The sequence below is a fragment of the Bos grunniens genome, chromosome 10 (genome assembly GCF_055505025.1).
Source record: "Bos grunniens cultivar Pamir isolate PY7600 chromosome 10, Bosgru_T2T1.0, whole genome shotgun sequence".
NCBI classification, from domain to species: domain Eukaryota; kingdom Metazoa; phylum Chordata; class Mammalia; order Artiodactyla; family Bovidae; genus Bos; species Bos grunniens.
The window spans coordinates 77,542,707-77,563,926 of NC_141174.1; the positions used below are offsets into that span (position 1 = coordinate 77,542,707).

Consider the following 21,220-nt stretch of genomic DNA (forward strand, 5'->3'; position numbering starts at 1 on the left):
CTGGTGGGCTATAGTCCATAGGGTTGCAGAGTCAGACATGACTGAAGCAACTTAGCATGAACACACAGCCAGTGAAGATAATGCAGGGGCTAAAGCCACCCTTTGGCAGCCAATGACTTAAGCAGAGAGTGGTTGTTCGGTTAATACTAGTTCATTTGAAACTTAGTTGATCAACAACAGAGTTAAGCATATGCAAGGTCACATGCAGCCTCTTCTGTATCATATGAACTTTGAGTACTCTCCATTTAAAGAAGGCAGTCTTAGGCAGAGACTTAGACTCTTGAGCTAGGAGGAGAGCCCAGAGATCTTGCCCTTAATTCAGTTATTCTAACCCAGTGCAGAAACTGAGGAAGAACTAAAGAGCCTCTTGATGAAAGTGAAAGAAGAGAGTGAAAAAGTTGGCTTAAAGAGAGGGTGGGAAGATTCAGGAGAATGGCATTGAAACATGTAGAATATCATGTATGGAACGAGTCACCAGTCCAGGTTTGATGCACAATACTGGATGCTTGAGGCTGGTGCATTGGGACGACCCAGAGGGATGGTATGGGGAGGGAGGAGGGAGGAGGGTTCAGGATGGGGAACACATGTATACCTGTGGTGGATTCATTTCGATATTTGGCAAAACCAATACAATATTGTAAAGTTTAAAAATAAAATAAAATAAATAAATAAAACCCTCAACATTCAGAAAACTAAGATCATGGCCATCTGGTCCCATCACTTCATGGCAAATAGATGGGGAAACAGTGGAAACAGTGACAGACTTTGTTTTCTTGGATGCCAAAATCACTGCAGGTGGTGACTGCACCCATGAAATTAAAAGATCCTTCCTTGCTCCTTGGAAGACAAGCTATGACCAACCTAGACAGCATATTAAAAAGCAGAGATATTACTTTGTCAACAAAGGTCCATCTAGTCAAAGCTATGGTTTTTCCAGTAGTCACATATGGATGTTGAGAGTTCGACTATAAAGCAAGCTGAGTGCCAAAGAATTGATACTTTTGAATTGTGGTGCTGGAAAAGACTGTTCAGAGTCCCTTGGACTGCAAGGAGATCCAACCAGTCCATCCTAAAGGAAATCAACCCTGAATATTCATTGGAACGACTGATCCAGAAGCTGAAACTCCAATACTTTGGCCACCTGATGCAAAGAACTGACTCACTGGAAAAGACTCTGATGCTGGGAAAGATTGAAGGCAGAAAGGGACAACAGGGGATGAGATGGTTGGATGGCATCACCGACTTAATGGACATGAATTTGAGCAAGCTCCGGGAGTTGGTGATGGACAAGGAAGCCTGGTGTGCTGCAGTCCATGGGGTCGCAAAGAGTCGGACACGACTGAGCGACTAAACTGAACTGACTGAACCCTGTGCATTTGCTCTCCTCCCCCTGCCTCTGCTCCAAAGCTTGATATGTGCTGAATACATGGGTTGCAAGGAGTTGGACAGGACTGAAGTGACTTCACTCACATTCATGTATGAACTACTGTTGGGTATTCAGGAAAAAGTGGCTCTATGTCTAACAGATCCCAAATTTTCAAGTCCTGGTTGGTAACAACCCAAAGGCAGTTTCATTAAGTATACCAACAGATTTTACATATAACATACCACATTCATATTCTAGAAAACTGTGTTCGTAGGACAGGAGATTGCTGGCAGGTTTACTTACTTTAACCATTCCTTGATGGGGTCAAGAGAGGCAACAGGAATCGCATTGATCATTGTCACTTTCTTGCTGTAGTCCTTGTAGACGATCACCATGTCAAAGTTCTTTAGGTGAAACTGGACTCGCTCAAAGTGAATCAGCTCCACTTCATCCAACGTTACCACAAAAGGTGGCTGTTAGGGAAGAAAGGAACTATTTTCATAAAAATACTTCCCACAAAACACTAGCATTTTCAAATGCTTTCAGGATCTAAAAACTACCACACAAAGGATAACTAAACTGTTTTTTGTTTTTGTTTTTTGGGGGCAAAGACTAAAAGTGATAAAACATACCAAGAAGCCCGTGTTAAAGGATCTGCAAGATTGAAAGCCTCCCTCAGGGAGAATTCATTTAAGGAAACTATGCAAAGCAACTGTCTCTAAAAACTAAAGAGACTTTTAAAGAATCATTTGTTCAATTTTTATACCCAAGGTAAGTAAATATAAAAAATTAAAATACTAGGATATAATAAGGATTTAGTTTTCAAAACATCTACCCTCTTGCTTTCTTTTCTCTAACAATTTTCTTCCTAAAAAGAGGTCACAAACACTCACCCATTCTGTAGCGTTTACCAGCGCACTGCTAGTAGGCTGAAGGAGGCAGGTGCTCCTATAGGGAGCACCATTAAACCTGAAAGACAATAAGAGACTCACATAAGGTGGGGTTCACTGCAAGAGAAACTGCTGCCGTCCCAACAGGCTTCTCTCCTTTCCCATTCCAAACAAAACTCCAGCACACTTGCTGGAGACGCACTTCCAGAGGGAGGCTCTCAGTCTTAGCTATTCACCCAGCCCTTGAACATTTCCAAGAGATAATGGATGTCCATAGAAAAAAGAACATGATATGTTATGCTAAGTTATTATTAAAGGAAGAATAACTAATTTTTCTGAAGGCCAAAAAGAAGATGACACATTACCCCAAGTCCCTAAAAGGCACTTCAAATTCCAGTTCCTCCTTGGTTAGAGCCTCTACTTTTTCAATGAAATTTTTAAAGGCTGTTTTCAGTTTGTGCCTCATTTCTCTTTCCATCTGTAGAAGAAATACAAATTAACTATAGTTATCACTTTATTTATTAACAGTAATCCCTTCAAAAACCATGAAGTGCTTCTGTAGTCCTGAATTCTGTTAACTATGATACTAACATGGATATTTTATCACAGGCTGCTAAAATTAATTGTAGAGTTATGCCTATGAATTAAGTCTAATTCATAGTCAACATACTACACCATCCCAGCAGATACTTGAGAAGTTCTACATAGTTTCTGGAGTGGTTTATAAAATATATAACAATTATTGAGCTCAGATCTGGGCTGAGTCCTAGCTCATGCTCAGTCGCTTTAGTCGTGTCCAACTCTTTGCTTCTAAGCTCCTCTGTCCATGGGATTCTCCAGGCAGGAATACTGAGTGGGTTGCCATGCCCTTCTCCAGGGGATCTTCCTGACCCAGGGATCGAACTCACATCTCCTGTGTCTCCTGCACTGCAGGAGATTCCTTTACTGCTGAGACACCATGGAAGCCTGAATCCTACCTCCCTACCCTATAAATAAAATACCAGATTTCACCTGCTCAGCATAGAGGTCATCTCGGTCATGCATATGCTGATGTTTCCCCAAGTCTGTGGTGATCTCCCCGACTTCTGTGTAGAACTGCACATCTGTATGCCGCTTCTTCCCAAACATGATGGCATTCTAAAGACCGAAAGTAGAAAGAACAAGAAATTTTAAGACTTATTTCGCAAAGAAGTCTACACAGGCAAAATAACAACAAAACATGAAAATATTAAAATATCTATGCTAGAAATCATAGCATTTATGTAAGAATAGTTAAACCACTCCAGGTGGCATCATAATGACATTTGGGAATATAAAAGAATATAAATTTTTTAAAGTTTTCCTACTTATTAGAATGGACTTTGGAGATTATGTTGATAATTGTCTAAAGCAAAAACTTTCTATTTCAGAAACAGGAATGTGGAACAGACCTATATGTATTGGAGATCATTATGTATCACACCAAGGAACAAACATGATTAGCATCTTTGAGATGTCAGGCACTGGGGGCTTTATAAGCATTATTTTATTCAGTGCCCTTAATGATCTTATGTGACAGGTGATAATTTTCATCACTATTTTAAAAGAAACACTGTGATAGTAAGATCTTGCCCAAGAGCTCACAGCTAGCTGATAAAGATATACCTTGAGGTGAAAGTGCAAGACAATAATCATTTCCCCATCACATGGCTGGAATAAAGCATGCTTGATGTTATTGTACAAAATATCCACTTTGTCTCCTCGGACAGATGTGAAGCGAAAACCTAGGTGGGGGAATGGAGGAAGCAGCTAAGTATGAAGGTACATCATCAGGTTAGCCCAAAAGGTACTGCATCTTTTCTGGCTGATCTGAATAGGGTCAGAGGGAATGCCAGCAAGGTACGGAGCTTTCCTTTCCTTCTTTCCTTTCCTTGCATGTCAAAGTAGACTCCTCCCAGCACTTCCTACTATGTTATCTGGTCTGTCATTACTACAGATGGGCCTCCAAAGACAAAGCCCAGGCACATGAGAGATCATTCATACCATTGACATGGGCCTCCAGTGAGCCTTGCATCCTCTTTTGGGCAATGTTTGGGCGAATGTACAGATCTTTCAGTTTGGGATTACTCCGGTTTAGATTGATCACCAGTGAATCTTGTTTCACAATGCCCTAAGCAGAATGAAAATCAACGTGAATTCTCACAGATCTTTCTATGTCCCCAAACCTTCATGTGTCCTTTGGCACAAAGGCACTTTGCCGTTGTTCCGGCTCACCTCCTTCTCTTTCTCTTCCGCTTCCCGAGTCTTGTAACGCTTCTGCACTTCTTTTATAATTCGGAAAGCGTTCTGAAGGTTCAAGGCTGGAACTGTCTGTTCTCCAGGTGCCTTCATATTTGAAGCTCGGTATGTACTACAGAAAAGGGGGAGCACCTATGTAATTTCTTTTTCATGCAAGGTAACCCACACCCATTACTATGTTTTACAACTGGCTTAATACCTTTTAGGAGAAAAAGGTACCACTGAGTGCTGAAATAATGTCTGGAAAGATGAAAAAATCCTTCCTCTCTCTTAAACAGATGTTATAGCTAATCCACTGAGTGTGGGAGTCATACCTATATTTCAAATTCTGCATAAACTTCCCCAAATGATCCTATTTCACTTCAAGAATAAACAGACTCCAGTGCAGCACACATCTGATATTTTATCAACAAATATATCAAGTGAGAATAAAATATCTTTATGAGGATTTAAATTAGGTTCCAACCTCAAAACAGTACAAGGTTAGTAAGGTGATCCTCCTAATCAAGTACCACTGAGGAAGGTGCCGCCATTCACTAGGATGCGGGAGAACACAGCACTCTCTGGGTCTCTGAGGGTACTGCTCCGACCAGCAGGGATTTGGGGGTGGTTGTTTCCCTGGGAACTCACATTTCCTTGACAAAAGTAGCTTCTGGGTTGGGAAAGATGTTGCCCTCATTTCTGCCCAGAGCACTGCCTGGGCAATAGAAGTTGATTCGCAAGTAAGTATAATCTCCTTCCACAGACATACTTATATTCTGTTCAAAGAAATGAAAAGCATTAGCAAAGAAACCAGACAGATTTCTTTCCTAGATGAAGGTAAGTAGCTATAGACATGCTAAAATTAAGTTAGTAGTTACAAACTGACAGCTAAACCTAACCTGTAATCCTTACTCTAAAACTAATAAGCTACATATTTAGCTTACTTTTTTATATGACCAATGTGTGTTTCTAAAAGAATCACTGAGTTCCTAAAGTTCTTTTCCGGTGCCATGTTTATGACAACAGGTTACAAAGTTCTTCAAGTTCAAAGAGAAACAAGCAAAGTATGATTATACACTAGGTCATTTAATTTTCTCCAAAGCGCAAACGGGAAAGGAAGGAAAATGACAGCAGGAGATTAGGGAGTGGGGCAGGGAGTCAGGAACATGGGAAAGGCAGAGTCAGGAGGAGCACAGAATAGCAGAGACATGCAGTCAGGACAGCCATCTATGGTAAACACAATTATTTTAAGGAATTATTCGAATGAAGCCTGATTCAACGTCAGTACCTTGATTGTGGCAATGTGAAAAGGTGTCGCAATGCCAAACACAGGCATTATTACAGTCTCGTATTTTTTATCAATATAGATCTTCATTTCCCGTATGTGTGGTTCCTTAGGCATCAAAGATGGGTTTTTATAGGACACATTAGATTTACGAGCTCTGGAGTGGGAATAAAAAAATGTTCTTGAGAAATTTCTGCAAATCACATATAACCCTAAGACAATCTCACTACTCCATGCAAACTCTTACTTCTGAATCTGCTGTTCCCCTTTCTGTTCAGTTAATCGCCTCTTTGCTTCCTCGTTGAGTTGAGCTGCCAGTTCTTTTTGATGGGCTCTTCGCTTCTCTTCTGCAGTCATCTCATTCTAAAGAAGGGAAAACTGAAGTTATCAGGACCTGTGAACCGTGACAAATAGGAAATCGAAGTAGTTTTCAAACAGTAAACTTACTCGTGTTCTTTCTGTAAGTAAAGCTGCTCTGGAACCTCTTCCCAACAGGTCCTCAGCTTCATCTTTCTCCTCTTCCTCTTCTTCCTCATCCTCATTCTATGGGGGGGAAAAATCATCATCAGGAATTCAAGTCTTAATTATTTTAGCCACTATTGTTTACTTTTTCATTGTAGCAAACTTTTCACCACTCATTTTTATCTTCTTCTTACCTTTAGAAAAATCCCTACATTCTTCACTTTCTTCTTCACAGAAGTGAGAACGGTAGCTGGGCCATCCTGGAATACAAAGAGCAAGTGAGACATCTCTAAGAGCATTTAAATGATATACTTTCACTTTCGAACCCAGTACCTAGCTGGGCCATGCTTTGAATCTTATGGCACTAAACAAGTCTTTGACAACACATAAAACCAGTTATCTTCCCAAATGCACATCAGGAACTGCAATTTGGGAGGCAACAATGGGATAATGAGTAAGAATACTGGCTTGATTTGAAACCTGGCTCACTCACTCTTAGCTCTGTGACATCTGGCAAGGTACATATACTTTTTTGTGCCTCAGTTGCTTTATCTACATATTTGGACAAGAGTATCTACTTCATAGAATTATTATAAGGATTCAGTGAATTAATGTATAAATGTGTTCATGTAAGAACACTGAAATATTTACTACCATTAAGAATCAACAGGGGCTCTGTGACGATATAGAAGGGTGGGACAGGGAAGCAGATGGGAGGGAGGGGACCGGATGTACCTATGGCTGATTCTTGTTGATGTTTGACAGAAAACAACAAAGTTCTGTAAAGCAATTATCCTTCTATTTAAAAATAAAGTGGCAAAAAAAAAAAAAAAAATCAGTTCCTGCTAAGTTAAAGAAACCAGTCACAAAAAACCCCTAAATACTCAGAAAAGGCAAATCCTTAGAAAAAGAAAAGTCACTGCCTAGGCCTGGGAGGGAAATGAGGAGTGACTGCTAATGGGCACAGGGTTTCTTTCTGAGGTGATAAAAATGTTCTAAAACTAGACTATGGTGACAGTTGCATTAACTGTAAAGATACTAAAAGTCACAATTGTACACTTTAATTGCATGGTATGTAAACTGTTAAAACCATTACAAAAGAAAAAAAATCAGCTCTGTTATAGAATCAGTTCCTGACAGTATCATAATCAAGGTTCAAGCCACAATGTGATAGAGTTTATTTAAACAATCTGTATTCCTGGCTGTACTAGGTCAGACTTTCATAGGCATCTTTAATTCCTCTTAGCTAGCATTTAACAAATGATAAAAAGAAAAAACACCACATAACATAGTTAAGCAATAAACAGTAAATAAGGATTTACTATGTAGCACACAGAACTATACTCAGTATCTTCTAATAACTTAAAATGGAAAATAATATGAAAAAATTTATAAATATAAAAAACTGAATCATTCTGCTATACGCCTGAAACTAACATGATATTGTAAATCAACTATTTGTTGTTGCTCAGTCCCTCAGTCATGTCTGACTCTTTGTGACCCCATGGGCTGCAGCACGCCAGGTTTCCCTGTCCTTCACCATCTCCCGGAGCTTGCTCAAACTCATATTCATTGAGTTGGTGATGCCATCCAACCATCTTGTCCTCTATTGTCTCCTCCTCCTCCTGCCTTCAATCTTTCCCAGCATCAGGGTCTTTTCCAGTAAGTTAGATCTTTGCATCAGGTGGCCAAAGTATTGGAGCTTCAGCATCAGTCCTTCTAATGAATATTCAGGATTGATCTCCTTTAGAATTGACTGGTTTGACCTACTTGCAGTCCAAGGGATTCTCAAGAATCTTGAATATCACAGTTTGAAAGCATCAATTCTTCAGCGCTCAGCCTTTGTTATGGCCCAACTCTCACATCCATACATGACTACTGGAAAAATCAACTACACTTTCATTTAAAAAAAAAGGGAGGGGGAACCATAGGGTTAAAAATGCACTTCAATATTCAATTCATGAAAGAAGCAATATATACCTCATCCACAAGCACTGTGTCTCCAATGAACAGGGCATAGGTTTTCTCTTCTGGTTTCTTCCCTTCCTTGTTAGTCAAATCTGAGAATCCCAAATTGATGCTGAAAACCATCCCTAAACCAGCAAAACAGGAATCAGTGAATGACTGTGAAAGTTTGAAGTGTGATTTTATACAGAACAGAGGGAGATGAAACTAAGGGAAAGTATTTTAAAAGGTATTTTTCTAATGTATGCGTGTAAAACTCACCTTTCTTTAGTTTGTACTGATTTTTACTATTAATTACTAAAGAACCTTCACGGAATTCAATGCCCATTCCAAACCTAAAAAAGAAATGAAGGAAACTTCAACAACAGGCTAAAAGGCCTCTAACCTGAGTCAGGTACACGATATCCTATTTTGATTTTCAAGGTAAGGCAGGCAAACAAGCTGAGTAATTTGCCACTACTCATGAGTTATTAAAGGGCACACTACCAAGAACGTTTAACAACTGGAATAAGAGATAATTTCTAATAGATTGTTGATAACTGGATTTACTAAGTCTCTTAAGGCCAAAACTCGGTATAGGTCAATGTATTTCCTCTTGTCCATCACAGAAGTCCAGAAATAAACAATAAATCCCAACTAGCTTCATCTAAGGAGCCTGCCTAGAGCTTTTGTTTCTCAAATGTCTTCGGTTCTATAATATGTTAGTAATATATCTAGGTGGTTCAATGATCAAATACACTTGAGAAACACTGGAGGAAAAAAAAAAGAATTTAAATAGCTGGATATCTCAGAGTACTTATTTTGCAAATATGAATTGAGTTGTTCTAAGAGAGGAAATATTGTATATAATGTCTCTTCACATTTGTAATTTAAGCCTAAAACATCTACAACATTGGTCTGAAAACATCTCCATGAACTTACATACATTCTCTGATAACATAATGTGTCTGGCACACAGTTATGTTGAATAGTCCACAAACACTGGTTGAATCACCATGACTGCCAGTCATGAAAACTGACACAGTGACAATGTATATCACAGCATCTTACCCTAGGTTTTTGGTAATTTTGTTCAGCAGCTCTGGCTTCTGCTTTTTAACCACATCCATGACAGCATTATATACATCACATATCTTCACGCCTAATGACAAGACAGATGGGACATTAAAGTATCTTTCAGGAAAAAACCACAAATCACATTTTTAAAATCAACACTATTTTTACTTGTTAAGTCACCTAAAGCAGGGTTTCTCAAAACACACAATAAGGAATACAGTTGCAGGGCTGGCAGGGCTTAGAAATGTGCATTTTAAAAAACAATCCACCCAGTCATTCTTTAATTACACTGAGAATCACTCCACGGGGACTGTGGAACCCTAGCTGGTCCCAGTGAAATAATTTAAGAGTTGATAAATGGCATTACATTAAATTTACTATACATTTTGAAGAACAAGACTACTGAACGGGTGAATTACTGTTGGAAGAATGCTGGACTTAATTTTTTAAGGTTTAGGATATGAACATGTATTTCTAAGCCAGAGTAGTTCAAATACTGTAGCCTCACAGAAGTTTTCATTCTCAATGAACAACCTAGGACTATGGATTGCCAGTTGGATTTCTCAAGACTGACCTGAGGTATCAGGAGGGAATGGTGTCTGGAAGCTCTGGGAAACTTTAAGTGGGCTTACAAAGTTGTTTAAAGGCGGCAAACATAAAAGTCCCATTTAAATGAGAGTGAGGAGTCTCAAGGCAAAAGAGGTGCCAAATGCTCTCCTTTTAAGTAGACAGTAGTTTGCTTGTCTATGGGGTCGCACAGAGTTGGACACGACTGAAGCGACTTAGCAGCAGCAGCTTGCTTAGCAGGGTTGCCATTAGCTCTGCTCTCAAACTAAGATTCCTGGTATTCATTCAATATAGGATTAACATTACATAATCTGTTGGGAGAGATACTACTTCTCAGAACTTTCTAAAGAAAAGTAGTAAGAGCATGGTATTTTATGAAGATCTGAACACAGAGTCCTAACCAGTCAGAGAGGTTTCTGTAAACATCAATATAAAACCACAGTAACCATTCCTGCATAAACGAAAAGTACATTGAAGAACTAAATGCTAGGATGATTGGAGGTTAGTAAAATCTAATTCTATTTACAGTACAAGAGCCTCAGGGATAAAGTCCCACGAATGCTACATTTTTGTTACATAATTTCTAAACCTTATCTAAGGCACACATTACCATGTCTTAGTTCCTTTAGCAGCTCCTCTTGCAGCTGAAGCAAAAAGTTGTAATTTTCTTGAACCTCCTGAGAAGGATCAACCATCAAAGTGCGAACAAGGTTGGAGCAGTAAGATTTGAAGCGAATACCCATGGCACAGGTAATGGCCCCAAAATGCATATGATTCTTGTCACTAGAGACCAAAGGGAGAAAGCATCTCATTACACAAACTTGTGAAGTCCTTAGCATACCTACCATACACATCTGTAATCACAATTTTGATCTGCTATATCCCAAAGCTGAAGCAGAAAAAATGACCTAAACTTTTTTTTTTTTTTTTTTTAAACCAAGTCAGTCTATAAAGGCTCTGGAAAGTTGTATCCCAAATATGCAAAAGTTAAACTGAATTTTATGCATTATAATCTAACAGTATGATAGTAAGCCATCACCTTTCCACCAGCCCCGATGAATAGCATTCTTTACGGTATTTTTAAAAATTAGAAGGGGAATAATTATGATATATCTAGCAAGATTTTTATTTTTTAAACATGTTTTTCATTTTTTTCTTGTTATTTTTAATCATCTGGAAAATGCTTACAATCAAATACTCAAGTAAGAAATGAATAACTATGTGAAATAAAATTAAATTATACATAGAATAAGACAAAAAGATAATGCAGGAGGCAGGCGAATGGTTATTTTTTTTCTTCCTATTTTTTTGAATCCCAGAGTTGAGTCTAAGAAAAAACAGGCCAAAGGCTGAAGTGCTCTGGTTGTTTTATGTTTTGAAATTCTCATACTCACCTCACCACACTGAACTTGAGATTATAGTTGCCACCACTCTGAATGATAGGAGGGTAACACATTTCCACAGTAGAAGGGTCTGCCCCAGCTAGGTATTTTTTCTCTTCTATGGCCTTTTCCACAGACTCAGCCAGTTTGCTGTGTCGAACTTTCTATAAAAATACCCAGAAATAAAACAATATTTACTATAGGGTGGCAGAAGGGTGTTGGGTTTTTGGACATGACCATTTGAAGACAACATACGTCCTGATATCATATAGGATGCCAAAGGAGTCTTATGAAGTGGTTTATGCACCAGATAACACACTGGTGTACACACAAAAGCAAATTTAGAGAAATATGTGCAATTTGCAGCTATTCAAAGAATTCTCAAGTGACATACTGGGTAAGCTCCAGAAACTACAGTGGACGTTTATAGTTATTCTCAAAGACAGTTGGCACCACCAACTTAACTACCAAAGGAAGCTGAACACAACCTAAAAAAACACTGCATGGGATAGACTGACTTCATTAAAACAGTAAAAAGACACTCCCACCCCCAATTTACCTCATCTGCATCTACTATTTCCATGACTCTTTCCTTGAAGAATTTGTTGAAGACCTCAGAGGTGATGCTAGCTGCTTTCTTCATTAGATTGAGCTCTCCATCCTCCTTTACAGCAATGGTATAGGCCACAACTGCACTGATGTCTATCTGCAGTCAAAGGGATAAACAGTTCCTAACATGCAGACACAGAACTGCTAAAGAAATCTCTCTCCCCCAGTTCAAATATTATCAGTGACTATGTCTGGTTATTTAGCAAACTATTCATCAGCAGTTTGCAGAATATCTAAATATTCTCTTCTTGGATTGAATAAACATCTGAAAGAACTCTTTACCAGGTCATTGGTGTATTCTAAGAGGCAATGAACTAACACATCGTTTAAAGTGTAAATGTAAATGCCTCTCTTGAGATTTCCATAAAGGCTGAAGGAGGTAGACAGAAAAGAAAACTTTTCTGGACAAGAGATTTTCCTCAATTTCCCTCTGGAGTAGCTGAACTGTCTCCTGAATGCCTCACTCCTAACTGAAAAGTGAACTGGTTTACTACTCAGCCACAGGAACTGAAAATGGAAATGTGAATGAATATACAGCTTTCTCAAAACAAAGTCTCTGCACTATCAGTTGTGAAAGCCCCTCACAATTTTGTCTTCTCAACTCTCAATGTGCTTGTTTCCAGAATATTCTTACTTTGTCAAAGCCCTCTTTGTTGAGGCAGTCATTCCAGCTCTTCATGAACTCTCCTGGAAATTTGTCTTTGCTGAACACTCCAATCTTCTTGCCATTCTTGCTTTCTTTAATGGCTTCAATCATTTTGTCAAAGCTGCTCTTGTTACTTTCATTCTGTCAGTGCCACAGGGAGTAAAAGGGGGTTTAGTTTAAGAATTAGACATCTATGTTCTACTAGTACTAGGCAGAGAATATTCTAAACTATGGAAAGAAACAAATTCTATCTCCCCTTTTCCTACCTATTTCTTTAGGGAAGACTGTAGTATACCAAAAGGTTACACAAAATTTCTTTTGATATATTTATATGCTTAAGTGAAGTGCCACATAAGCTGAGAAGACTATTCTTTACTTCAGGAAAAGCTAAGACACTGAAATACAAAGGTGAACAACATTCTGAAAAGAAATCTTTGTCAGGTGGGCAATATAATAAAAAAAGATTACATTTGATAAAAATCAGAAATGAGGTATACCTTTCCTTAAGGATATTTAAAGATTTTTATTCTAATTAAGATACTAAGAGAAAGCAAAAGAGATACAGATGTATAGAACAGTCTTTTAGACTCTGTGGGAGGGAAGGGGGGATGATTTGGGAGAATGGCACTGAAACATGTATAATATCATATAAGAAACGAATTGCCAGTCCAGGTTAGATGCAGGATACAGGAAGCTTGGGGCTGGTGCACTGGGATGACCCAGAGGGATGGTATGGGGAGGGAGGTGGGAGGGGGGTTCAGGATGGGGAACACGTGTATACCCGTGGCAGATGCATGTTGATGTATGGCAAAACCAATACAATATTGTAAAGTAAAAAAATAATAATAATAAAAAAAAAGATACTAAAAGAAGTATCCTCAAGAATGGATAAAGTTAGTATTCACAGTTATTTCATTACCCATTTGTGTTACTGCAAACTGATAGGATTATTGAACTCTTTTCTTTCTTTCTAACAAATGACAGTTAGCTAAAATCTTCCCCTTGTATTTTTGAATTCCTAGAAGGCTTTTCTGTTTACTGCTTTTAAACACTCTTTCCTATTAATGACGCATTCTGCTCATTCTGACCTTTTCTCGTACGAGCAGTGTGATGGCAGGCGCCCCGTTAGCGTTCTCGTTGCCCTTCGTGTTGGCAATCTGTTTCAGGAACTCCACTTTTTTCTTGCTGGCCATAAAGATGATTTTGTCATCACAGAATACCATGATAGTATCAGTTAGTTCATAACCAAAGAGCCACGTCTATGGGAAAAGACAACAGTGTGAACAGACACAAAAAAATCAATGTATTTATACATATGAAATAAAGTATCTGGAATTAACTTCAAAATAATCTTGTAGTGTGAGAACCTGGATATAGATTCCAATGAAATGAGATTAGTCAGTACTGTTCAATGAACTTTTTGTGAAAGAACTATTCTACACATCCTCTGATAGCCACTACAGAGTACTTGAGACTGAGGACTGAGGAGCTGAAATTTTAATGTGGCTAGTGGCTACTATACTGATTAGCAGCTGATTCAATGACTCTCAGAGCTAAACACTGCTGTAAACTTCTCACCTGTAAGGCAGTTGATTTGGCATAAACAATTTCTTCATCAACACCCACTGATACAACAATGGCATCAACGTTGGCATACTCATCTTCTCCTTTCTGAAAGGCAGAGTAGATAATTTGGTCATTTTCTTTTCATGCAAGTACAACAGGAATATATCCAAGATACATATAATTTTTTCCTAATGGAAATTCAAAGTTTAAAGTATATGTATACTTGGCAACCTTACAGTCATTACTTATTCTATTTTTTAAACAGCTTTCTGAGACAAAATTCATATACAGTTCACCAACTTTAAGTGTAAAATTCAGTGGTTTTCAGTGTATTCAGTTATACAACCATCACAATCTAATTTTAGGACATTTTTATCTCTCCCTGCCAAAACCCATTAGCAATAATTATCCACCTCCACTCAGTCCTAGCAACCACTAATCTCATTTGTCCCTAAGGATTTGTCTATTATGGACACATAACATAAATGGACTCATAATACATGGCATTTGTGTCTGGCTTCTTTCACGGTTCATATGTTTTATCATGTATCAATACCACATTCCATTTTATTGCTAAGTAATATTCCATTATGTGGATATACTACATTGTATCCATTCAACTGTTGGACATTTGAGTTGTTTCCATTTTTTGGCTATTATGAATAATGCTGCTATAAACATTAGTAAGTTTTTGTGTGCGCATATTTCTCTTGAGTATATACCTAGGTAAGGAATTGCTAGTTATACAATAACTCTATATTTAACTTTCTGAGGAAACACAAGACTGTTTTCTAAAGTGCCTGCACTATTTCACAAATTTCTTTCCCAAAAGTAACATGTGAGGGTTCCAGTTTCTCCACATGCTGATCAACACTTAGCTTCATTATAGCCATCCAATGGGTACAAAGTATCTCACTGCAGTTTTGATTTGTATTTCCACAAAGGTCAATGATCTTGACTGAGCTCCCAGTCACGTGATTCTGATGATTTGTATACCTATTTGGGGAAGTGTGTGTTCAGATCCTTTTCCCACTCTGGGTTACTGCTTTATTACTAAGGCATAAGAGTTCTTTTTTACATGTAAAAGTCTCTTTATCAGATATGGTTTGCATTTTTTTCTCCTGTTCAATGGATTTTCCTTTCACTTTTGTATGGATGTCCTTTGAAGCACAAAAGTTTTTTATTCTGAAGAAGTCCAAATCCTTTTCTTGTGCTTTTGATGTCACATGTAAGGTGGCTTTGCCTAACCCAAGGACACGAAGATATAACTATACTTTCTTCTATATAAGTTTTATAGTTTTAGCTCTTATATTTACATTTATGCTTCATTTTGAGTAAAGTTTGTGTATGGTGTAAAGAAGGGCCCTAAACTCATTTCCTACCCCCACACTGTCTTGGCACCACGTCAAAAAAGAAATGATGTAAATGTGAAGGTTCATTTCTGGATTCTCAATTTTATTCCACTGAGTTACATGTCTGCCCTTAAACACTAGTACATTGCTTTGATTACTGCAGCTTTGTATTAAGTCCTGAAATTGAGATCTGTGAGTCCTCCAACGATTAGCTACTCCTGAACTGTTCTGTAAGACCAAAGCACTGATAACTGTGACCTATAAGGTCAAATCTCTGATTTCTCTATAAAGTCAAGAAAAATATCTACAGGGAATGCCCTGGTGGTACAGTGGTTAGGACTCTGAGCTTCCACTGTAGGGGCCTTGGTTCGATCCCTGGTTGGGAAACCAAGATCCTACAAGACATGTGGCATGGTCAAAACAAAACAAAACAAAAAATAAAACCTACATACATAATGCTATAAATCAATAATATCTCAATTTTTAAAAAATGTATTTAAGATTCTTCCACATTTTAAGACTTCTGGATGCCAATTTGGATCCAAATAAAATAGCAATTGAGGGTTCTGCTGCATTTCTCTAGCAAAACAAAATATATAACCCAAAGGAGTTACTATATAGTAACCTTATGCATTCCCTCACTGATTTTCACTGAGAAAATGTTGACCTTCAGGGTGGTAAGATTTTATCATTAGTTCCCACTGATGCTGCAAAAGCAATGGTAATTAAAACTGCTAGTGCCTTAGCATAAGTCAAGGTAGTGGTACCAAGCTACGTTCATCACTACTACACACTCAACAGAAAGAAAAAAAAGCCAGTTTCACTTAGAAAATGTCCTTAATACAGTAAAAATGACGAATATTATAAAATCCTAACCTTTGAGTATATGTCTTTTTAATAGTCTGTGTAAAGAAATGGAAAGCACATCCAAAGCACTTCTGTGTGTACACTAAAGTATGACAGCTGTCTCAAGGAAAAGCATTTGTATCAATTCAATTATTCCAGTAATAAATTAAACTAGTCACAGACTTGGATACCTAGCATACATTTTCTTGAAAATGAATGAAGTGAGTCTATCACTTCAAGGAAAATGAAAGAAATGTGTTGTTAATGATGAAATTTGAGCCTTCAAACAGAAATCAAAATTGGAAAACCTTGTACTCACCATTGTGAACTTGACAACTTCTCTACTTATTCAAGAACTTTGCTGATGATATCAGCAGAATATTAACATACACAATTCTCCAACATCATATAATGAAGCGTGTACATTTACCAGATGTATACAACTGAGGGAACAATATTTTCCAAATAACCAGCAGATGATGTTACAAAATCGTAACTTGAGTATGAAAAGTTCACTGTTGTGGCTTTAAATTCCACATTACAACTAACTTTCAAGAGATAACCACTTCCAGGGAATTCCCTGGCAGTCCAGTGGTTAGGACTCAGTGCTTTTACTGCCAAGGGCCCAGGTTCAAACCCTGGTTGGAGAATTAAGATCCCACAAGCTGAGAGGCCAAAACAAAAAGAGAGAGAGAGAACAATTAACTACTTCCAGAGTTTTAGTGTAGTAACAAAGAATATCCACAGTTATCTGAAGAGTTTATTAAAATTTCTCTTTTCCAACTTTATGTATGTACGAAGCCAAATTTCTTTATATACTTGATTAAACCTATATAAAGAAAGGTGGGGAGCTGAATAATTTAAGACTGTAAAAGGGTCCTGTTATCAGAGCTGGGAACCACTGTCCTGTGATCCCTGACATGGATTAACACTAACTCTGGCATCAGGTTGTCTCTCCTCCCCGCTTTGCCACGTACATTCCAATTCTTCAGTGAACATGGATTCTGTGGCAACAGTATTACTAGTACCTTGATTACCCCCCAAAATTAGCAATAGGTACTCCCCTATGTGTTTTGGCTACCAATACGTAAATTTTTTCCCTAAACACATCTTCAAAAATACCACTGAAACTAACCAAAAAGTCCCTTTTAGTATTTTTTGATACTTAAAATCTTAGTCAAAATTTTTCCACAAAGAAAAGGATATCAACATGCACAAAAATTCAAAATACACTGTAATAAATTTTTTAAAAGTTGTTCAGTCACCAAGTTGTGTCTGATTCTTTACAATCCCATGGACTGCAGCACACCAGGCTCCTCTGTCTTCCACTATCTCCCAGACCTTGCTCAAATTCATGTCCATTGAGTTAGTGATATACAAAGAATATAATTACATATTAATCATTAATAACATAGGAAAACCATACAAAGTTATCTCAGTAAAACTGAAAATAGGAAGAGAGAAAAAAAGACCTACGTACTCAGCTTTTTTATGAGAATACAGGAAACCAATCCATCAAATTTCAAGGATTTCCATTAATATAAAATGTCTGGTTTTCTATTGTCCATCAAAAATGTAAGAGGATTAATCCTAATCTCTCTTGGAACCCAGCTGCTTTGACCATTTCATAGAATATTTTTGACTGATTCTTTATAAACACCAGGAGAAATACAGAATATCTAAAGATAATAAACTTATAGTTTTTTCTTAAAATGTGATTCAATACAAAGGATTACAATAGTCAACAATTTTGACAGCAAAGCCTTGGACACTATTTTGTACTTTCAAATCTTATAAGGCGTATAAATACAGATTAAATCTGAAAATAGTCTTCTGAAACTGTGGGAGATTAATAATCTGCTTGTAAAACTTCCATGATGGGAGTGGGGTAGGAGTGAAGCTCAAGAAGGAGGGGTTATATGTATACCTGTAGTTGATTCATTCGTTGTACAGCTAAAACCAATGCAACATTACAAAGCGATTATCCTCCAATTAAACACAAGTTAAACAAAAATAACATGTTACCAACAGTAACATTTTAATAAATTATGTACAATACTAAAATATTTTCAGATTAACTTATGCCTGGAATTTGTTTTAAAATACTGGAGTGGGGGACTTTCCTGGTGGTCCAGTGGGTAAGACTCCATGCTGCCACTGCAAGGAGCATGGGTTTGATTCCTGGTCAGGGTACTAAGATTCTACATGCTGCACAGTGTGGCCAAAAAAATAAATGAATAAATAAATAAACAAATGAATAACAAAAAAATACTGGGAGGGGGTGGCAAAAAAAAAAAAAAAAAAAAGCCACGAGGCTAAGCTGCTGCTGCCCCAGGACCAGTTGTACAGTCAGTTCCAAGCACTGACTATTTGAGACAGCTGGGGCTCAACTCTATTGCTTAAACAGTCCGAGATTCCCACCTAACCTCTTCTGCTTGGGAGATCTTTAGGACTCAGACTTGGCCCCTTGTCAAATCTAGACAAACTCCTGTGCTCCGTTTTTGAGATGAACCATTTTACAGCAGTGACTCCTGGTGTGCAGACTCTCAACATTCACCCAATCCGCTCTGTCACCAAATTCTCCCACTTTCCAGTCTGTCTGGTCCACTTAACAGTCAAGTGTTGCTGAAACAGGTGTTTCAGATGGGAACAGTATCTACTGAGCAGGCACTTTCTGTATGTAATCTGTAAGCCTCATGATAAAACTTTAGCTGCAGTAGGCATCATCATATTCAAAAGCCCCAATCAAGACCTAGCACACTCAAAACTCCCACACAAACACATAGGCAGTTCTCACACTAATGATGATTTAGCTTTTAAAAAAAGAGGTGCTGAAATTCTAATTAAAATATACATATTAAGATGGATATTTTTCATTAGGATACAATTATTATAACAGTATAAAGATATACTTTTCTACTACCTCTGTCTCTTTCAGTTCAAAGAACAGAGGCAAGGATACTTTCATTAGGGTCCTAAAGATAAAAATGAATTTCTTTGGGAAGTTCCTGATTTTTATCTACAAGGAGACCTAGGATCATTTGACTAACTTTTCTGCCTTTTACATTTAGAGAGACAGTAAGCCTACTGGGTGAGGGCTTACTCTGAAGACAGACTGCCTGGGCTCAAACCCATGACCTCACCCTTTATTGTGATCCAACCTTTCTGTGTTCCAGTCTCCTACATCTTCACATCTGTAAGTGTTGCTGTGAGAGTTAAACTAGCAGATGCACATGAAATACTTAGAGCAGTGCCTAGCTCACAGTAACTACTGTGTGTTTGCCGTCATCATTATTAAAGACCGAAATGTAGGAGAAACACAGGCAAAACACTCTCACATAAATTATAGCAATATATTTTTTTGGATCTCTCTCCTAAAGCAAAGGAAACACAAGGAAAAATAAACAAATGAGACCTAATTAAACTAAAAGCTTTTGCACAGCAAACCACTGACAAAATGAAAAGAAAACCTTTTAAATGGGAGAAAACATTTACAAATGATATGAACTAATATATATATATTCAAAATAGATAAACAGTTCACACAACTCAATATCAAAAAAAACACAAACGACCCAATTAGAAAATGGGCAGAAGACCATTTTTCCAAAATAGACACACACATGGCCGACATGAAGAAGTTTTAACATCATTAATCATTAGAGAATTGCAAATCAAAACCACAATGAGATATTCTCACACCAGCCAGAATGGCTATCACCAAAAAGAACACAAATAACAAATGCTGGCAAGGATGTGGAAAAAAAGGAACCCTTGTATAATCCATTGGTGGGAATGTAAATTTGTGCAGCCACTGTACGGTATGGAGGTTCCCCAAAAAACAAAAATTGGAACTATCATATGATCAACAATTCTATTCCTGGGTATGTATCTGAAGAAAATGAAAGTATTACTTTGAAAAGATATATGTACCCCCATGTTCACTGCAGAATTATTTACAACAGCCAAGATATGGAAGCAACCTAAGTGTCTGTCAATAGATGAACAGATAAAGATGTGGGGTGTACATACACACCCCATATACAATGAAATACTATACTCAGTCATTAAAAATGAATGAAATTTTTCCATCTCCAACAACACAGACAGACTTGGAAAGCATTATGTACTAAGGTTAGAGTTTTTTGGAAGATGAGAGAGTGGTAAATGACTAAGTGCCTCTTAAGCATTCTTAACCAGAAGATACTGATGTTAAGTGTGTGTATCTCGTAAAGCCCTTATGGGCTCAGGATTCAGGAGGCACCAAGTATTAGAGAAGGGAAAAGGGACATATCATACATGGTAAGTTCAGGGCTAAGAACAGAAGTCTGGTCAGCAAGCTTAAGTCCCTAGTTCATGGAAGCCCCGAGAAAACTAATCCTCCCACAAAAACATTTAATGCATTCTCTGAAGAAAGGGGCTCAAAAAGCTCTAGATACTAGGTCCAGCAGAAGGCAATTAATAAATGCTGAGGAATTCAATGAAAGTCTTTTTTTTTTTAAGTCAATGATTTAATTGATTTTAACATATATTCTGTATTATCAAAACATAAATGGAGGTGGCTTCTGGTATTAAAACAGAGATAATAGCGAAATTCAAAATTATTAGGCTAGAATCTAATAATTATGTAGATATTGAGAATCATAGCAGAAATTAAACATTATTTTAGTTCTGAGACTCCTAGGAGACAAGACCAAAATGGAAATAGTAGGTTAAATTGTTCTCTTAGTTTAATAGAAAGAATGCAATTTTATTAGCAGAAATTTTTCTTGCATTGAATCCTAAGTGGACTTTTTAAATGTAGTTACTTTTAGAAATAAGAAGACAGAGCTTAGTTCAAACACTGTTTGGTAGAAAATAGTCAATTGTCTTTCAATTGACCATGTCTTTCCCTCACCTTAATAAATGCCAAGAGCACATTTCCTGTGTATGCATGCACAGTTGCTAAGTCCTGTCTGCTTCTTTGAGA

The 21,220-nt window shown here is 37.6% G+C and overlaps 1 protein-coding gene across 1 annotated transcript in view; it reads right to left on the reverse strand.

Moving 5' to 3' along the window:
* The window catches only part of SUPT16H (SPT16 homolog, facilitates chromatin remodeling subunit), a 35,326-nt gene that overhangs the window by 8,246 nt on the left and 5,860 nt on the right, over positions 1 to 21,220 (reverse strand). The window contains exons 2-22 of the mRNA XM_086322296.1: positions 14,066 to 14,158; positions 13,576 to 13,746; positions 12,476 to 12,628; positions 11,792 to 11,938; positions 11,245 to 11,396; positions 10,461 to 10,633; positions 9,278 to 9,368; positions 8,489 to 8,562; positions 8,243 to 8,355; positions 6,457 to 6,522; positions 6,248 to 6,343; positions 6,048 to 6,163; positions 5,804 to 5,957; positions 5,164 to 5,291; positions 4,510 to 4,645; positions 4,279 to 4,405; positions 3,901 to 4,019; positions 3,268 to 3,393; positions 2,622 to 2,734; positions 2,260 to 2,335; positions 1,670 to 1,839 (exon numbers count right to left, since the gene is read on the reverse strand). Coding sequence (XP_086178422.1) covers positions 1,670 to 1,839; positions 2,260 to 2,335; positions 2,622 to 2,734; positions 3,268 to 3,393; positions 3,901 to 4,019; positions 4,279 to 4,405; positions 4,510 to 4,645; positions 5,164 to 5,291; positions 5,804 to 5,957; positions 6,048 to 6,163; positions 6,248 to 6,343; positions 6,457 to 6,522; positions 8,243 to 8,355; positions 8,489 to 8,562; positions 9,278 to 9,368; positions 10,461 to 10,633; positions 11,245 to 11,396; positions 11,792 to 11,938; positions 12,476 to 12,628; positions 13,576 to 13,746; positions 14,066 to 14,158 — 2,594 coding nt within the window. The remainder of the gene's footprint in view (positions 1 to 1,669; positions 1,840 to 2,259; positions 2,336 to 2,621; positions 2,735 to 3,267; positions 3,394 to 3,900; positions 4,020 to 4,278; positions 4,406 to 4,509; positions 4,646 to 5,163; positions 5,292 to 5,803; positions 5,958 to 6,047; positions 6,164 to 6,247; positions 6,344 to 6,456; positions 6,523 to 8,242; positions 8,356 to 8,488; positions 8,563 to 9,277; positions 9,369 to 10,460; positions 10,634 to 11,244; positions 11,397 to 11,791; positions 11,939 to 12,475; positions 12,629 to 13,575; positions 13,747 to 14,065; positions 14,159 to 21,220) is intronic.